The sequence below is a fragment of the Humulus lupulus genome, chromosome 2, assembly GCF_963169125.1.
Source record: "Humulus lupulus chromosome 2, drHumLupu1.1, whole genome shotgun sequence".
Lineage (NCBI taxonomy): Eukaryota > Viridiplantae > Streptophyta > Magnoliopsida > Rosales > Cannabaceae > Humulus > Humulus lupulus.
Genome location: NC_084794.1, coordinates 291,968,447 through 291,985,512, shown reverse-complemented (window position 1 = coordinate 291,985,512; position 17,066 = coordinate 291,968,447). Strand labels below are relative to the sequence as shown.

General features: G+C 31.0%; 1 protein-coding gene and 1 non-coding gene across 2 annotated transcripts; one reads left to right on the top strand and one right to left on the bottom strand.

The window, feature by feature from the left end:
- Window positions 1–13,271: 13,271 nt before the first annotated feature.
- Window positions 13,272–15,658, top strand: LOC133819783 (uncharacterized). Its single transcript, XM_062253120.1, has 5 exons — window positions 13,272–13,509; window positions 13,612–13,711; window positions 13,977–14,199; window positions 15,285–15,407; window positions 15,524–15,658. Exons 1-5 carry the CDS (start codon window positions 13,427–13,429, stop codon window positions 15,646–15,648), a joined length of 654 nt encoding a protein of 217 aa, XP_062109104.1. The 5' UTR covers window positions 13,272–13,426; the 3' UTR covers window positions 15,649–15,658.
- Window positions 15,659–16,161: 503 nt separating this feature from the next.
- On the bottom strand, window positions 16,162–16,248 carry TRNAM-CAU (transfer RNA methionine (anticodon CAU)). The gene is given in 2 exon segments: window positions 16,162–16,197; window positions 16,211–16,248. It is a non-coding gene; the product is annotated as a tRNA-Met (tRNA).
- Window positions 16,249–17,066: the final 818 nt, after the last annotated feature.

Sequence of the window (17,066 nt, the reverse complement as noted above, 5' to 3'; positions counted from 1 at the left end):
AATTTGTATAAGGTGCTGACACATCTGTCACTAAATAATATGTTCCTAGTGGATATACCAAAACAATAACTTTTGTTCCTTTTCTTTCCCATCAATTAATTAAGTGCTACAATTTAAAAATAATTACTTCCCTCTTTAATATCCTAAAATGAATTTATATTAATTTTGATTTTAAAGCTTCAACTAACTTTTTGGGTGCCCTCCTCCTATCATTTTTCTTTTCCTTTTTCTTTTTTTGTTGAGATTATTTCCTATGTGGGATGTAGACAACTGACCAATGTGTAAAAACAATAGAGATTAAAGTAAGAGCACTCACAATAGCTCCTTTAAATGAGCTACTACTTTAGAAATTTGAATAATCTTTATTTTTGAGTTTCTCTTTTTTTTTTTTTTTTTGTGTACTTATAAATTTTTTAAAGCTCTTTTAAATATTTTTCTTATTTTTTTATTCATTTTTCTTTCTTTCTCTCTCCAAATTTATTAGTTTTTTAATTTATTTTTATTATTTTAATTAATAAAAATGTTTAGAGATATAATATTTAAATAATATAAAGAAATATATAGAAACATTGATGTATGGTGTACTTTAAAATTTGGATGTAAAATAAAGAAAGTAAAATTTTAGTGATGTATCTTAAATTATAAAATAGAAAAACTATTAGGAGTGCTCTAAGCATTTTTCTTGATAGAAATAAAGTGTGGTTATTATTGTGTTATAATTACAAAATTCATTAAATATCCTAATTTTAAATTAATTTATACGAACTTGATTGGACTGATGGAATTAAAAAATACATGGACTCATGATCTATACAGAATTTCATAAAAATTTGTAAGATGATTTAAATAAATTCAATGTACATAATTATAAAAAAAATTATGCCGAAAATCATTCCAATAACAAAAAAAAAATACACTGGTGCTCCAAAAAATATGGGGTGCACTCTACAATTCTCCAAAACAAATACTCTTACTTTTTTCATACACATAATTATGAAATACTTGATAATTTTTTTGCAACGACATACTTGATAGTTGACTGATCTAACTAACTGTGATACCAAATAAAAAATAAGCAGACTGTCTAAATCTAATCACAAATATTTTTTTTATTTCACCTAAAAAAAAACCCAATTGTTTAGATCTAACTAACATTTATCATTTTTTTATAAAGTTAGGGATATAACAAATAAAATTTTAATTAAGTAAGAAAATATTAATTAAGGGAGCAGTTATTTGGGAGGCGACTAATAATAATAATAATAATGAATACAAATGGGGCGGTGCGTGCTGCTGATTGCTGAATCCACTGTCATCCATGTTAGAATTTTCAATGTTGTTGTTCCTGGTCCAAAGCCAGACAAGCTACCGACTTCAAACAAAAGCCAAACGACGGCGTTTGGCGGTGGTCAACGCTGTACATGAACAGATTAAAACTACACAACTCGGCTTTACTTGAGTCAAACACTGTAGTACCATAACATTGACTCGTTCTGATTAAAAGTAGAGCAAAATAAGGAGAAGAAATATGATATTTTACTTCATATTTAAAACATTAGGGATATTTGTGTAAAAAATGTATAAATTATTGTGTTTGTAGCACTTAAATACTTAAATTATTTTTTTGAAAGTAAAACTATCTTTGTTTCGCTGTTAAGTTCACCATCATGACGTGAAATTTACTTATAACTTGGGTATTTTTACTGCAAATATCTATTAAATTTGTTACTTTCACTACATATATCTCTTAAATTATGTATTTTTGCTGCAAATATTAATTTAATTTGACATTTTCGCATATGTGTCACAATAGAACTTAATTGTGAGAATTGACGATTGTATTAAACTGTATGTTATACCCAGATTTCGAGCCATGGTAAATATGACCTCGAAAGTTGTATTCGCAACAAATGGTCTCGTAAGGATTGAAGTATGCTCCAGGATTGTATATCAGGCCTGCAAAGTACGATATATGACATCGAATATATGAGCTCGAAATGGTCTCGATCTCGAAAGGTAGCTCCGAGAACACACTCATCTTCGGGGACGACTTCAGATCGGGGGTCTCGAGCTAGATGTACGTACGATCTCGAAAGACACGTGATCTCGGGAGATGCCATTAGCTCGAACAATGATGTGAGACCTGGGATGCTAAAGCCTTAGAGATACGCGATAATCACCTTGAATATCTACAAGTATTATAAATATGAGATGTAATCCTCATTTATTAATGTAAATCCCCAAGAATCGTGGGATATTATTTGGTCAGTTATGCGTTTCCTAGTCTTCAGGGACGTTTCCTTTTATATCTGATTATAGGCATTTAAAGCCATTTATTTTATTCACAAAAGAGTAACTACCCAAAATATGTGGGATAGTATTCTGCATCCTTCTCTATAAATAGAGAAGTCATGCACCATTGTAAGGACGGAAAATTCTGATCCTTGAGAGAAAACTCTGAAGAATTCATGCTAAGGAATTTTCAGAGATAATCTTAAGATTAATAACAGAGACTCGTGGAGTAGGCAGATTTAACTGCTGAACCACGTAAAAATCGCGTGTTTGATTTGTTTTATTTCGTTTAGCCATTATCATTCATTGTTTACGTGCTCTTCTTTTACTGTTTGACGAGAAACGGCGTCAACACTGTACCAAAACATAGACGGAATGTACTTTCGCTGCTAAAAAAATAACTTGGGTACTTGAGTGCTACAAACATAATAAATTAAGTACTTTCACCGCAAATATCTCAAACACCAAAAAATAGGTTTGGTTTAATTTATGATCATTTATAATTTGTTTTAAGGGTTTATACTAATTGTATTGCAGCAACTGAAGATGTTAATTATGGGTTTGAGGTAAGGATTTTCAGTTTAAATTTCAAGGTTTTTACTCTGTTTTTAGGTGGTTTGAATGCTCGATATTTTGATCTTAGGATTGGGTATTTGATGGTGTTTTAGGTGTTGAAAGGCTTAGGTTTTATAGCTAGATTGGTGATAATGTGACTTTGATGTTTGGTTTTAATATTGGGATTTGTTTGATGAGTTTTGGCTGAGTTTGATTTGAGGAAAATGCAGGGGAGCTGGGTTTGCAGGGTTAAGTCGCGACCGAGTTCATGCAAGTCGCGACTTGAGTGAACCCCAGGGCCTTCTTTGGGCTTTGCCTGGCAGGGGTGCCGCGACCCTTAGGAGCAAGTCGCGGCCCGCCCCTGGCACCAAGACAGGGGGCCTATCTGTCTGGGAGGTGCGCCGCGACCCTTGGGGGCAGGTCGCGACCCGCCTGTCCTCTATGAGCCAGGCTAGGTTTTGTTTAGTTTTAGGTGCAGATTTTCAAATTTCAAGGCTCGAGATCGAATCTACTAAGCCTTTTAGTAGGATTCGAGATCCCAGGGGTTGGGTTTTAGTCCACAAACCTTTTATTACTCATTTTATTGATGGGATTTCCTAATTGGTTATGAGTAGGTGACCACTTAAGGCCTAAGGACAGGATCATTCTCAAGGGTCATTCTTTATTTATTTTACGCTCAAGTCTGAGGTAAGAAAATTGCACTCAGTATGTGGCATACATGATTATTGATGATGCATGTTGTGTGCTCTATATATGGACATTGGTTGCATTGTAAATGTTGGAAGCATTGCTTACTTGTAAATGACACTGACTTATTAGTCAGAAACGACAATGGTGTTTTGTATTGGTCGTGAAGCTCTGACTTATCAGTCATGATCGGCAATGGTACTAAGCATTGGTCATATGGAATTGAATTATGAGTCAAGAGCGGCATTAGCATATTGAATGCAGGCTAAAACGATTAGATATAATCAACATGAGCATTAAATGCTTGACCGACCTCTTAGTCGAAGATAACTAAAGTGTTTGGCTAGTTACTCAGAGCCAGGGCTAAAAAGGCTCAGGTGACTTGATAGTCACATGGCTTGGGGCACAGGTCTCCAGAAAGACTTATTAGTCATCTATTTAGGGCATAGGACCCCAGAAAGGCTTATTAATCATTTATCCAGTGCACAAAACCCCATATTGACTTACTAGTCATCATCTGATTAGGGCTGCGAGCCGCATAGTGATTTCATGATCATTTATTTATATTGTATACATGTAGTAATAAGCTTTCTTGCTGAGCCTTGAGTCGCGGGTGCTATGTGATGCAGGTAAAGGGAAAAAAAAACTTACCCAACCTTGAGTGGAGAGCTTAGGTCACGAGGTGTACATTTGCAATCGCTTGACCACTACGGCCAATGTGTTTCTAAGGGGAACTAGGGTTTAACCCTATTTTTGCCACTTAGGTCAGCGGATTGTAACTTTTGAATTGTAATGTCAATTTTGGATTGTAAACAACTTTGTAAACACTTTTATGGGATCTCATGTACAGTTTGACGTTTTTAATAAAATGTATTCATTCCTTTTGACCGATATTTTAACCATGGCCTTTAATAACATCTAGATGCACATTTATGGTCTAATGACTCGTTTAGCGAGTTAAGCACTATTTAAAGTACATTGTATGACGGTCTTGACTAACTAGGACGTTACAATTAATATGCTTTAAAAAAAATTTACTGAATCTTTCATTTTGTAATTAGTAGAATATAATAATTGTTTTTTTAATGGAGAATATAATAATTGTTATAAAATAATATTATTTTTGTAAGAAAATATCTTCTCTTTTTTGTTATATGTAATATTAATGTTGTGTTTGGAGTTGTGGAAAACAAAACGTATCAAAATTATAACACAAAATAATATTTTTTGAGTTGGAGATGGTATAAATCCAACTAACCATTACACAAAGCAAAATAAGCAAATTTATGGGATAAAATTAATTAGCAAAATCAACCAAACATAACAAACAAATTGAAGCAAATAACCTAATTAATTAATTATAGACTAAAAACAGTAGGTTCGGTTTCTAGGAGGTTGTATAATTGGACTTTTCTATTAGTGAGAATTCAACTGAAAAATATACATAAATTTATTTGTATTTTTTTATTGTAAATAAAATAGAAATCATTAAGCACGTTTATAGAAGCGTGGAAAACTTTGAAAATACCATGTGATTGTGATAAGGTGCACAAATATGACAATGTACTAATAATAAATATCCATTGATTAAAACTTTAAATTATTGTTAAGGGTATTAGTGGTGCCTAACATCACAATAATGTAGTATATTGTTATTGATATAATTTAATATGAGATTACACATATTTTAATTTAATAAGTATTATGAGATTTCTCTAATCAATCATAGGGTGTCATCTCATGTGGCATTAGACATTTTTAAGGTGTCAAATAGCAACACATTTTTTAAGGTAAAAGAAATATTCATTAATAAGTAAACGAGACATAGTCCATTACAAGAAGATAACGCTTATAGAGCAAAATCAACCAACATAGACATATCATGTCGTTTACAATAATCAATAGAAATAAAATCTTAACATAAACTTCAACTAAATTTATAATTAGCCACAAGCAATCAAGCTTTTGACGAATGTGAAGTAAATTAGGTTTCATTTCCAAATAGACATATGATAGATCAACCCCACCAATGGCCATCAACCAATAATCTTCCAATAGAAGGCATGAGATAACGACTCCATTATTCAAACTAGGACTAAGAAAAATGAAACAACGACAAACAGTGTTCATAAGCCCCGACACTAGATATTAGAATGCCACGTAGCACATGGCCAATAGGGATCGAGGAATCCCCGGATCTGACAGCCAATGAGAGAAAAATCGAGACTCTTAAAGAAGCGATTTGTGCAGATTGAGGAACCACCAACCACCCAATAGGAATCAAAATCATCCTTCCTCGCCAACTAATCCCACTAATCTAGTAGAGCGGTGGTTGAAAGCCACCGTTATTTTAAAATTTAAACAAAATAAAGCCAACAAAACTAAAATAAAAATCAACCACCAAACAAGTATAGTTTCAAATTTGCTACATCTCGTCCACCTCCATGGAGTTATTCCAAACAAAACACAAGAAGTAGAAGATCTAAAGCAGCCACCTTCTATGCTCAACCCCACCAACCCAATATGCAGAGACATCCTACAAGCCAGGCATGACCAGACGTAAAACGACGTCGACACCCCTGGCTGAGAAGAGAAGATGAAGAAAAAAAAAACTCAAAAAGCCCTGGCCGAGAAAAAAGGAAACCCCCACCAAAATTATTTTTTGTATCACTTTTGAGTACAATCACCAAAAAATTGAAAAAAATAATCACTCAAATTCTAATAAATAAATAATTGCTAATTAAAAAGTATATTAAAAAAATTAACAACTTAATTCATTGATATGTTAAAAGATAATTTGGGCTTAAATATTAGAAAGAAAAAAACTTAATAAAAAAATGAATAATTAAAATGAAATTTTTTTAAAATTAATTTTATTATTAATTAAAACTTATTTTTATGTATGTATTCAGAACCCTGTACATAAGAAATGAAAAACTTACAGCATTCTTTTTAAAAATAAATAATAGGTAATGTATACATATAATCAGATTTATACTTGGAACCAACCAAGTATCTTCTTGAGTAATGAAAATAATACTTTCATTAAAAAGTTTGGACAATATGATTGGACATTTTCTTTGGTCACTCTCTAATTAGTATCAAGTCTTTTTCTCAAGTTCCTCATGTGATCGAGTCGAGAATCTAGATTGACAACTTTCATAATGCCAATCATATAAATCCAATTTTAAAATAATGGCCCTCTTCTACTCAATTATTATTACCCATAACCTAAATCATTGCAATTTTATAGTTTTATAAATGTGACGTGACATAAATTTTAAAGTTTTACCAATGGCTTTTTTTTTAGTGTTGTTGTATTAGTAACAGGGATGGGGTAATTGGCATGGTGCTCCTTCTATTTCGAATCAAGATTTCTTGTTAAATTAATGTGTTTTATATTGTGTCTAATTAATGTAATTGTGACACTTCATATTAAAACTTAATTTGTTGTAAAAGAATCGTAGTAGTTTTTTTATAAATGAAATATTAAATATGAAGTGTCACAATTACATTTGTTAGACACAATATAAGACACTAATTTGATAGGATATCTTGATTCTTCCATTTCATCCCCGTTAACTATTTTAATCTCCATCCCTATATATTCTCCCCGTCAGGAGTGGGATTGGGACGGAAAATCCTCGTTGGTTTTTATTTATCTAAAAATAAAATAAATAAAAATAGATTACCTAAATTTAATATATGTTACACTATTTTTATCGCTCAAAGTATTAAATATGCTAAAAATAAAATTAAAAATCTTTAAAAATATAATAATATGCTACAAAATTACATAAAAAAACATGTAAAATAAATAAAAAATTAAATAAGCACTATTGGGACAAGAAGTGTTATCTATGTCCCCAACCCACTTAACATTTAGGATTAGAAAAGAGCCTTCGTCCTCGATCTGTTCCCCATTTAGGCAAATAATCCTCGTCCCATTAAAGACGTATACCCTTGAAAAAAAAATTCATCCCTAACAAATAATTTACTAAAAATATTTTGAAGTGGATGCGTTGTGTGCAAACCACACAAAAGTTGGTTTGTCCAATTTGATATATTAATTAAAAAAATAAATAAAAAGAATAACACTTATTTATATATTTTTTTAAAGAAAAATGAATAACTTACATTAATAGTGAAACCATGTTATTTATGTGGGTATATTAGATGACTATGCGTAATTAAAACGACAAGGCTACTTATATTCTTCTTGCACCATAGAAGAATCACAGAATATATAAATAAATAAATAATAATAATAAAAATAATTTATTCTGCCGTATTAATTATGATTACTATGAGAATACATGTGTTTATATGTTATAAAGTTAAGACAGAAACAAGTTTAATTAAATTTAATGCGAATAAGAATAAGAATTTTATTTATTTTTTGACAAAGAATAAGAAATTAATTACTAGCATAAAATTAAGATAAATGAAGGATACTGAAGTTAACTAACATATAAATTTCAAATATTGTATTGTAACTTAATTTTCTCTTTGAGCCCACCTAAATAAATTATTTCATGTATATTTTTTTGAATAATTATTAAAAAAAAAATTTATTTCATGTATATATACACTGAAATTTAGCAAATATGTTTGTGAATAAGTAGTTAGTGGGACACATGGATTAAGGAGAACTCGAAGAAAATACTTCTTCTATCATCTCATGAAGGAATGACTTTCAAACGGTTTTTTTCTTCTTTTTTTATATATAAATAATAAAAGATATATTTATCCTAAAATCAAATAAAATAATTATTCTTTTTAAAATTACAATTTAGTCAATAAGCATGCTAATTATATTTTCTGTTTATGGAAACGGGATAAATTATTTAAATTATATTTTTAGTTAATTTTAAGAGAATTGCTAAAGAACATCATTGATGTCCAACACTACAAGTAGGTAGGGACGGAGCCACTCATGACTATGTGTAGGCTCAAGCCTACACTGAAATATAAAAAAAAATCATAACCATAAATATGTATATAATATTTAATTATTGAGTCTATATTTACTTGTTTTATATTTTTAGTATAAGGAGACCTCACTTTCAAATTAGTAGTCCATTAATTAGATTAAGACAAATGTATATATAAATTATTGTCTTTTAAAATTATAATCAAATTTATTTATATTGTCATATTATTAAAATTTGAAAAATATGGTAAAATGATATTGTAAGAATATATAAGATTAATCAATTTTTAGTTATAAGAAGGATGAATTATAAAGTTAACCTATGTGGATTTAACGTAAATCCTCAATATTTTGAAAATGACTAGAATTGAGAACATTAATTTCAAATTATTCTAAAAAAAATTGTGATGAAGTTCAATAAGCATGCATACAAAAAATTCTTTATAAACCTTACCTCAAGACATTTCTATTGATAAAATGTAGAATTCAATCAAGAGCATTAAACAAAGTTTGGTTAGAGGAATTTTAAAATTGATACTATTATAGTAGATAAAATATCATTTATTCTATGATTATTTTGAAGAATCAATTGTAAAATAAAATAGAAGTTTAATATATTGTTTACTTGTGTACATTGAATTTTTTTTTTTTTTTTTATATCTTGACAATAACGTAATCATCCAATGATTTTTAAACATGAATATTCATAAATACAAATTTTAGTTTATTCTTATGACAATGTTTTTTTTTCTTTAAATGAACATATATATGAATATTTGAAAAGATAAATTTAGTATTAAAATATATTAATTGTGAATTAATTTTTTTGTTCAAGCTATCACTGAGTACAATTTCTAGCTTCGTCACTGCAAGTAGGTGACATACCGCTATTAGTGTAATCTAATGTCGGGTCTCACTTATTTGAATTTAATAAGTATTATGATGTATCGCTAAACAATCATAGAGTGTCATGTGTTGGACACCTTAAAGTGTCAAATAGCAACACTCTAATTTTAATAAACAACCTAATTAAAATAATAATTTTGATTTTTTATATTTTATTATCATTAATTTTTTTTAATTTACTTCAATTACGATTACACTTTAATAAATGTATAAGGGATTCAAAAGGTCAAGTTTTTACATAACACAAATGTAAAGGATATTTACAAAATACATTTATTGATGAGTTGTACTTTTTAAAATCTCATATTGAAAAACATATGTGGTTTAAAAATAAGACTAATCAATATAAGTACATTTTGAAAATATATTATTATTATTATTATTCCCCAAATGTCAAACTTAACATCAAAAAGAAAAGATGACAAATGAGTTTATTGCATTTGCAACCAATATGCAATGACATATCATCTTCTCACTTGGATGGTATTGAACTTTCCACATACACTCAATCACAAAGAGAGAAAACCAATATTATCTACAAACAGTCCTTGTCTACAAATGTCTTTTTTTTTTCATGGTGTTGATTAGGAGGCTTATTCATCAATCAATTCCATTACTTTCTTTCTAGACCATAAGTACTACTTTTTAATCTAATGGTCAGAAAAATACCACTTATTTTCATTATATATATAAATATATTTATATGGAACAAAGGGAAACAGTCAACTAAGATGGTGCTTCCAATTGGGAAAGAAGAAAAAAAAAAAGTGTAGGTCACTTTCTCGGAAACTGACATTTTCCTACCTAACAAACAGAAAGTTGTAATATAACACATAATGTAGTGGGCTATAGTGGCCCAACAATGTGAACAAAATAGATAGTTCATAAACATCATGCCAATAATTTCAATATCAAACTGATTAATCCTATAGAATACAAGTATATGAAGTTTTTATACTTTTTTTTTTTTTACTTTTTGAGGAGGAGACACAATAATTAATGCATGGTCTGATGATGGGGTCAATTGTCGACCGTTGGGATCTTAAGATTTTGTAGCAAAATACAAACACATGTGATTGAAATATTTTGTGAAACATTCTTCTAAATGACACAATTGAGATTATGGCTCGATTTGGTTAGATTTTAACACTTTTTTTCTTCTTCTTCTTGAACACACTTTATTTTACATTAATAGCTCACCTATTGATTTGGTACTATTCTTAAATCTTGAGCTAACGTGTGCTTATTTAGTTTTGTTTGTGGTACCAATTTTAGGCTTGCTTTCACTTTCTTTAGTTTTTTGTTTTCTTTTATATATACATAAATGAACAATTATATTATATGCTTTTATATAAGGTATATAAAGTAATGTTTACGTTGAAATGGATTTAATAGTAATTTTGTAATCTTTGAAATTAAATTGTTAGTTTTGCAAAAGTTTGAATAATAAAAATTATATCATTTTCTTGTATAACAAAATCTCATGAATTTTTATAATATAATACAATATTATCTTTTTTTAATGGATATAATACAAGATTATCATGTACTATCTATTGCAACTACAAATTTTTGATAATTACATCACCCTCCTCCACAAAAGAGAAAAAAAAAAGTGTCATTTATTGGGTGGATTTTAGGTTGAAAAAAACCAGCCGAAATTATCTTCGTCAATTGAAAAGGTTTAAGGTTATGATGAGTTGATAATTTTCATATCTTTTCTACTTATTTTGTACCTTATGTTTTCAATAATGTTTATAAGATTAATATGACTAAACTAATCTCAATTATATGTAATTAATTAATTAGATTTGAAACTCATATAATTGATAACAGTTTTATCATATTGATCAAATTTGAATACATGGTACCAAAGTATATACGATTTCAAATTACAAACACTAGATAAACATTATTAAAAATATAAATTACCAAATATGTATTTAAATAAAATACATAGTACCAAATAAGTATTTAACCACTAAGATACATTTGATTTAGAATTACATACGAGTCCCACAAATTTATAATATAAAGCTAAAACCAAGTATGATTTTGATAAACATTGGGAGGAGTAAATCCTTGTAACTTAACTAACACAAGACTATTTTGAGATTTTCATTCTTATGCAAATATTAAGTTATTAACTCATCTTTGCCCTTACTTAAATGTTATAATAGTAACAACGATCTATTACGAAGTGTGTTCAATTTTTATAACACCAAGAAAGCAATTCAACACTTTCTTTATTCTTCACAAAGCAATTTTATGAATATCAACTTTGCAACACTTTCTCTTTTGGGCCATTGAGGGATCTCTCTCACTAGCTGCAGTGAGATTGAAATTATTACCTCTCCGGTGGGTTTACCTGTTGAATTCTTAAGTTAAAGTGACCTCTAATACTTGGTAGACTTCTTGGATAGCTGTTACCCCCTCATCAGGCCAGGCGCACATAGGTGCGTGCAGACAGGCATGTGCGCGCACGTCAAGGTGCACATGCGCGTGCATGGGCGCGGGGCTTGGGTCGAACGGATACGATCGAGCCAAACAAATATTCCTTGGGCAGTTTATGGTTGAAAAGTATCTTAGAGGGGTCTAGGATGTGAGGTTAAAAAGACTTGAGGATTTGAGCTGGGGAAAGGTTCCAAAAATGGAAATATGTCTCCCAAGCAAAAATCATATAAGTTCCTGCCAGAGGGCTAAATCTCCAGAATCCTCTATATAGGGGGTGACCTTGGTGCCTCCAAGGAGGGTCTTCGGCCATGGCCTAGGGACGATGTCTAGGCCATATTTAGGTGTTGCTACGCTTCGAAAAAGGTGAGAAATCAAGTGTTGGGTTATTGGCGCCATATGGCGCCAAGAGGGTTGGTGCGCGCGCGCGCGCATCTGACGGGTGGCGTGCTCCTGGGCGTCCACCAGTTGATTGATGATGGTGTCCCTACGAACATGTGTAATTGGGCAGTTACATGACGGTTATTAGGGAAGATCTGAGGACGATTCAAGTGGAACGTCGCGACCCTTGGAGGAGAATCCAACAATAGATGTCCCAAGAGCTTAGTTGGGCGACAGGTGTCCAGTTGTGGGGCAAGTGGTTTGCCTGGTGGACGTGTTGCATGCTGGTTGGTCCAGCTAACACCTAGGTGGTTGGGGTTGTCAACCATTGCCACTGTTGGCATATTATTTATATGGCTTAGGCGCCTGAGACATCGGGATGTGATGTCCAGCGCATGTACACTTGTGTTCTTTGTAATTTGTGAGTAATATACAAAGTTGGGAGAGGGATCCTGTAATTGTGGTGTGTGCCTTTACTTGTGTTCATGCATGTTTATTTACCTGATACACGCGAGTGTGTGAGTTTGTGATCCGAGTATTGTTTGTGTGCGTATTAGTGTTGGGTTGGCTGACTAAGTTGGGGAACTTAGGCCATCACAGGAAACAAAATACATAGTGTAGATTGACCCTGTGACACTAGCCATTGAGAAAATACGGGACATGTCCCTTTCCACTTCATGTACAGTTCTAGGAGATTTCTATTTTTTGAAGTCATTTTGCACTCTGGCATAGTTTTGATATTTTTTTACAAAATAGTCTCCGACACTCTCGGCTGGTCGAAATTTTTCAGACATCTGGTCGAAATTTTTAGACAGCTAGTCGAAAATTTAGATAGATGTTATTTTACAAAATATTATCAAAACTAGGCCAAAGTTGAAAATAACTTAAAAAAAAAGTCAATTTTCGCCAATTACTCATAAAAATAATAATAAATAAAGATGACTATTTTTTAAACAAAATTGTACATATCTAAATAACATTTAAAGTTGCTATTATTAAAAGAAAAATTAAAAACTTGCATGGTGTTGTAAAGTTAACAAAATCGATCGGCCCATGGGCCAAATTGGACCGGGTACAAAATGCTTACAATCTTATACAAAAAGTTTGAATTTGGCGCTAAATTGAGAAAATTTTAGACAACAGTACAGCAATTTTAATCTCAACGAAGAAGAAAATATTTGTAGCTAAGAAGGAAAAGAAAAACCCATTGAAATTTTAGTAATGAAATCGAAGCAAACTCCTTTCAGAGTAGTTGGCCAACGCTCTATCGTTTCTTCATTCCTCACCCCATCTTCTTCCAATCCGTAAGACTGACTAAGTTTTTATTTTTCGTTATTTATTATTATTAATTTTCAATTTGATTTTCAATTTTTGTTTGTGCGTGGTTATGGAATTTCTTGTTTTAGGGTTCCAAAAGAAGATTCGGAGAAAGGGTCGAGCATTTCGCTCTCGGACTTCCTCCAACGGAAGCTCAACGACGATTCTGGACTCCCCAGGACGGTCAAAGTAGTTTTTTTTTTTCACTTTTTCTTTCGTTTTGGGATAAATCATAAAACCCCCCTGTATTTATTTTTTCAAATAGCTTGAATATAGAAAGTTGAAGTAATGAATTTTGAAATTTTATTTAATTTTTGCCATGAGTTTGATTAGCGTTTGGATAGATTAAGAGGATTTTTTAAAAAAAAAAAAATTATCTGTGTAACTTTTGTTGTTGAATTTGCTTAAAGTTCGTTTTGATGATGTTGGGGTTAAAAGCTATATTTTATAACAGGGCAAAGCTAAGCCTTTTTCGTCTTTGTTGGGACTCAAAGATGGGTCTCTTGATGAAAAAATTGGGGCTCCGAATGTTGTTGAGAAAGTGGTTCTTGAACAATTCAAGCATATAGAAACTGTGAACAAAGAAGATTTGGTTGGTTCAAGTAGTAATGGCTCCAATGGCGAAGTTGAAAACATAGCCGCTGTGCCAGAATCAAGAAAGAGGAAAAGCTTTGAAGGTTTGTAATCTTTTTCTTGTTATTCAATGTCCTCTTTATATTGAATATTTTAATCCAGCATTAAAATAGTTTAAAGACCTAATCCAACTCTAAACCTTAATTGATTTACACTGCTTCAAATTTAGAAGAGAAGATTGTAACATGCCTTATCAAAAGAAAAACTCAATAATGTTATTTACAATACTGTGCTTTGGTTTTATAAAATTTTGGGCATTACTTTGTTTTAATTGATTGACGAGAATCTGGCTGTGTAATTCATTTTAGCTTTGTGAGAAAAACATACCAGCCAGCAAATAATGTGCTCAAAAGGGTGTTGAATGTAATCACTCTTGCATGATTTTAAGTGGGATTATCATGCTTATTAATGTACCATATCAAGCAAGATAACAAAGGTTGACCAGACCATACCATATCTGTTCTAACGTATCATGTCATGTGTTTTTATTAAATGGTAGCATAAAGTATGGGCGGTGTAAGTGTTTGCCTAGCTCGAGCGGTTGGGTGCACGAGTGTTTGTATGTGTGATTTAGAGTTCAAATCTTGTAATTTTCTTGCATTGTGTTCCCTTTCTGAAAAAAAGGTACTCTTTGATGATTACTAAATTAACAAATGAAGCACGAGACAGAAGTAATGTAAGAGGTGGACACTGGACACTATCCATCAAAAGTATTATATCAACCTTAGTACTTATCACCTTAGCTATTTAGTTTGTTGCCTTGCGCTTATTATAGAAAATAGTTCGGTAAAGCTACTTGTTATCATTTTTCTTCTTACTTTTTACTTCAGTGTTGTGCTATTTTAGCCTTTAATCTGAATTTAATGGTGGTCATGAGAAACATATTACTCAAAAAACATTTGGTAGTTTCTATCATATTTGCTGGATGGTTTCCAGATAGAACATTGTAGGTTTTATCCTTAGAAAGAATCACAGTAATAAATACCAGCAGTCTATAATCTTTGAGCAATGCTGGTTTGTTGGAATCAAACACTTTCGATAGGGACATCTCCAAGTAAGTCCCTCCTCAGGTTCCAGTTTCTACCATAGTTAACTGCAGATATTTGCTCTTCTGAATCTGAACTCACAGGCAGGAATGAGAAGCAAATTACTCGAAGACATGTGGTAGTTCTTGGTGGAAATCCAAAACCCAAGCAACAAAGAAGGGACAAGTATATTAGGAACGAGAATCAAGTTCCTACTTACAACCACTGTTAGTATTCACAGCCACTTAGATGTCAACAAACTTTGACTAAAACTCTTTACATCACTTGTTTTCTCTTTATGGTGGATAAGAGTAATTTGGTTCTTGAACTTTTTGGCTTGCAGATGCAAATGGTGGTGGCTGGTGGGACTCCAACATGGAGGGGGTTGACAATGAAGAAGTTGGCTTTAGCGAGGTATGGGAAGGAGTGGGTTCGACAACTTTTGGAGGGTGTCTAGACTGGCATTGACCTTCAATACTTGATTTTCCCTTACTTCACTACCATGTTTGAAGCTCAAAGTAATAGACTATTGGACTTTTCCAATCCTGCTGGTGCTTTCTTTAGAGCCTTAGCCTGTACAGAACAGCCCTTTATAAAAAATATTATGTCTGCATGGTTGAACACGAATCAGTTCTCCATTTATGCTTATCTTATTATTGTAACTTGTAGAATGGAAAATTGTGTAAAATGCATTTTCTTTTTTGAACTGTCTTGACTTACTTTTCTAGGACTAAAGACCTTGAAAATATCTATGGTGATTTAATCAATGAAAATTTATGTATAAACTAATAACTTTGGTGTAATGTGAATCTTAAAAAAACTTTTGGTGACTTAGTTAATGTATTTTTTTTTAATAAACTAATTAATTTTGGTCTCAATCAATGTGAATGTTAATCCAAGCGAAAACCTAAATAGAATAAACGTCCCAAAAAAACATGAAAATACTTGATCGAAACAAAAGCCAAAAGAATAAAAAAATGTTGGGGTGAGAGAGGCTCGAACTCTCGACCTCAGGATCACTCAATGTAGCTATGAGACCTACGCGCTAGCCAACTGCGCCACCACCCCGTTGTGATAGTTACCTTCATATAACTTATAATATAGAAAATATTAAGTTTAAATAAGTGAAGAAATAAATTAGTTTAGATAGTTAGAGTTTTCATGTTATTATTTTGGGAAGCAAATTATTTTTTCAATTTTCATATCATTCAATTTTTTTTTTATTTAGTTAGGATGCATAAAATAACTAACTTTGTCAAATATTTTAAAATTTAAATTAGTGTTTGATTATTCAATTTGATGGACACATGAAAAGAGAACATAGATTAGAGGGAGAGGGTTACACATTTCTTCTAGTTGTCCTAATATTTTTGCTTCAAAATTTTGAACTTCCTTAAAACTAGGGTGGACATTCATTATAATTCAATCCAATTTTTTTGTACTAATCCAATACAATTAAATGTTGGATTTTGAAAATCATCATCCAATCTAATCCAATTAGTAATTGGATTAGTTTGATTTTTTAATTGTATTTCGAGTTGGAATGATTTTTTTTTAAACTGAGTTGTAACTTGATTTTTAATATCAACTTAAAAATATACAAAAAAAATAACTTAAAAACTAAATAACACTATTTATTTAGGTTCAAACTATATAAAATTATCAACCTAACAAAATTAATCCAAGTAAAAACTTGAAGTAGTATTGAAAATGAGAGAGAATTAAGAGAATAGATGCATATTTTTAGTGTTTTCTCCTTTAATTAGATGTGGAAGTGTATAAAGAAATACTAATAGTTAGCCAATAATAACTTATTAAAAGAAATATATATATTTTAAATATATTTAAAAAAATATAAATAATTAAATACTTTTTAATATATATTA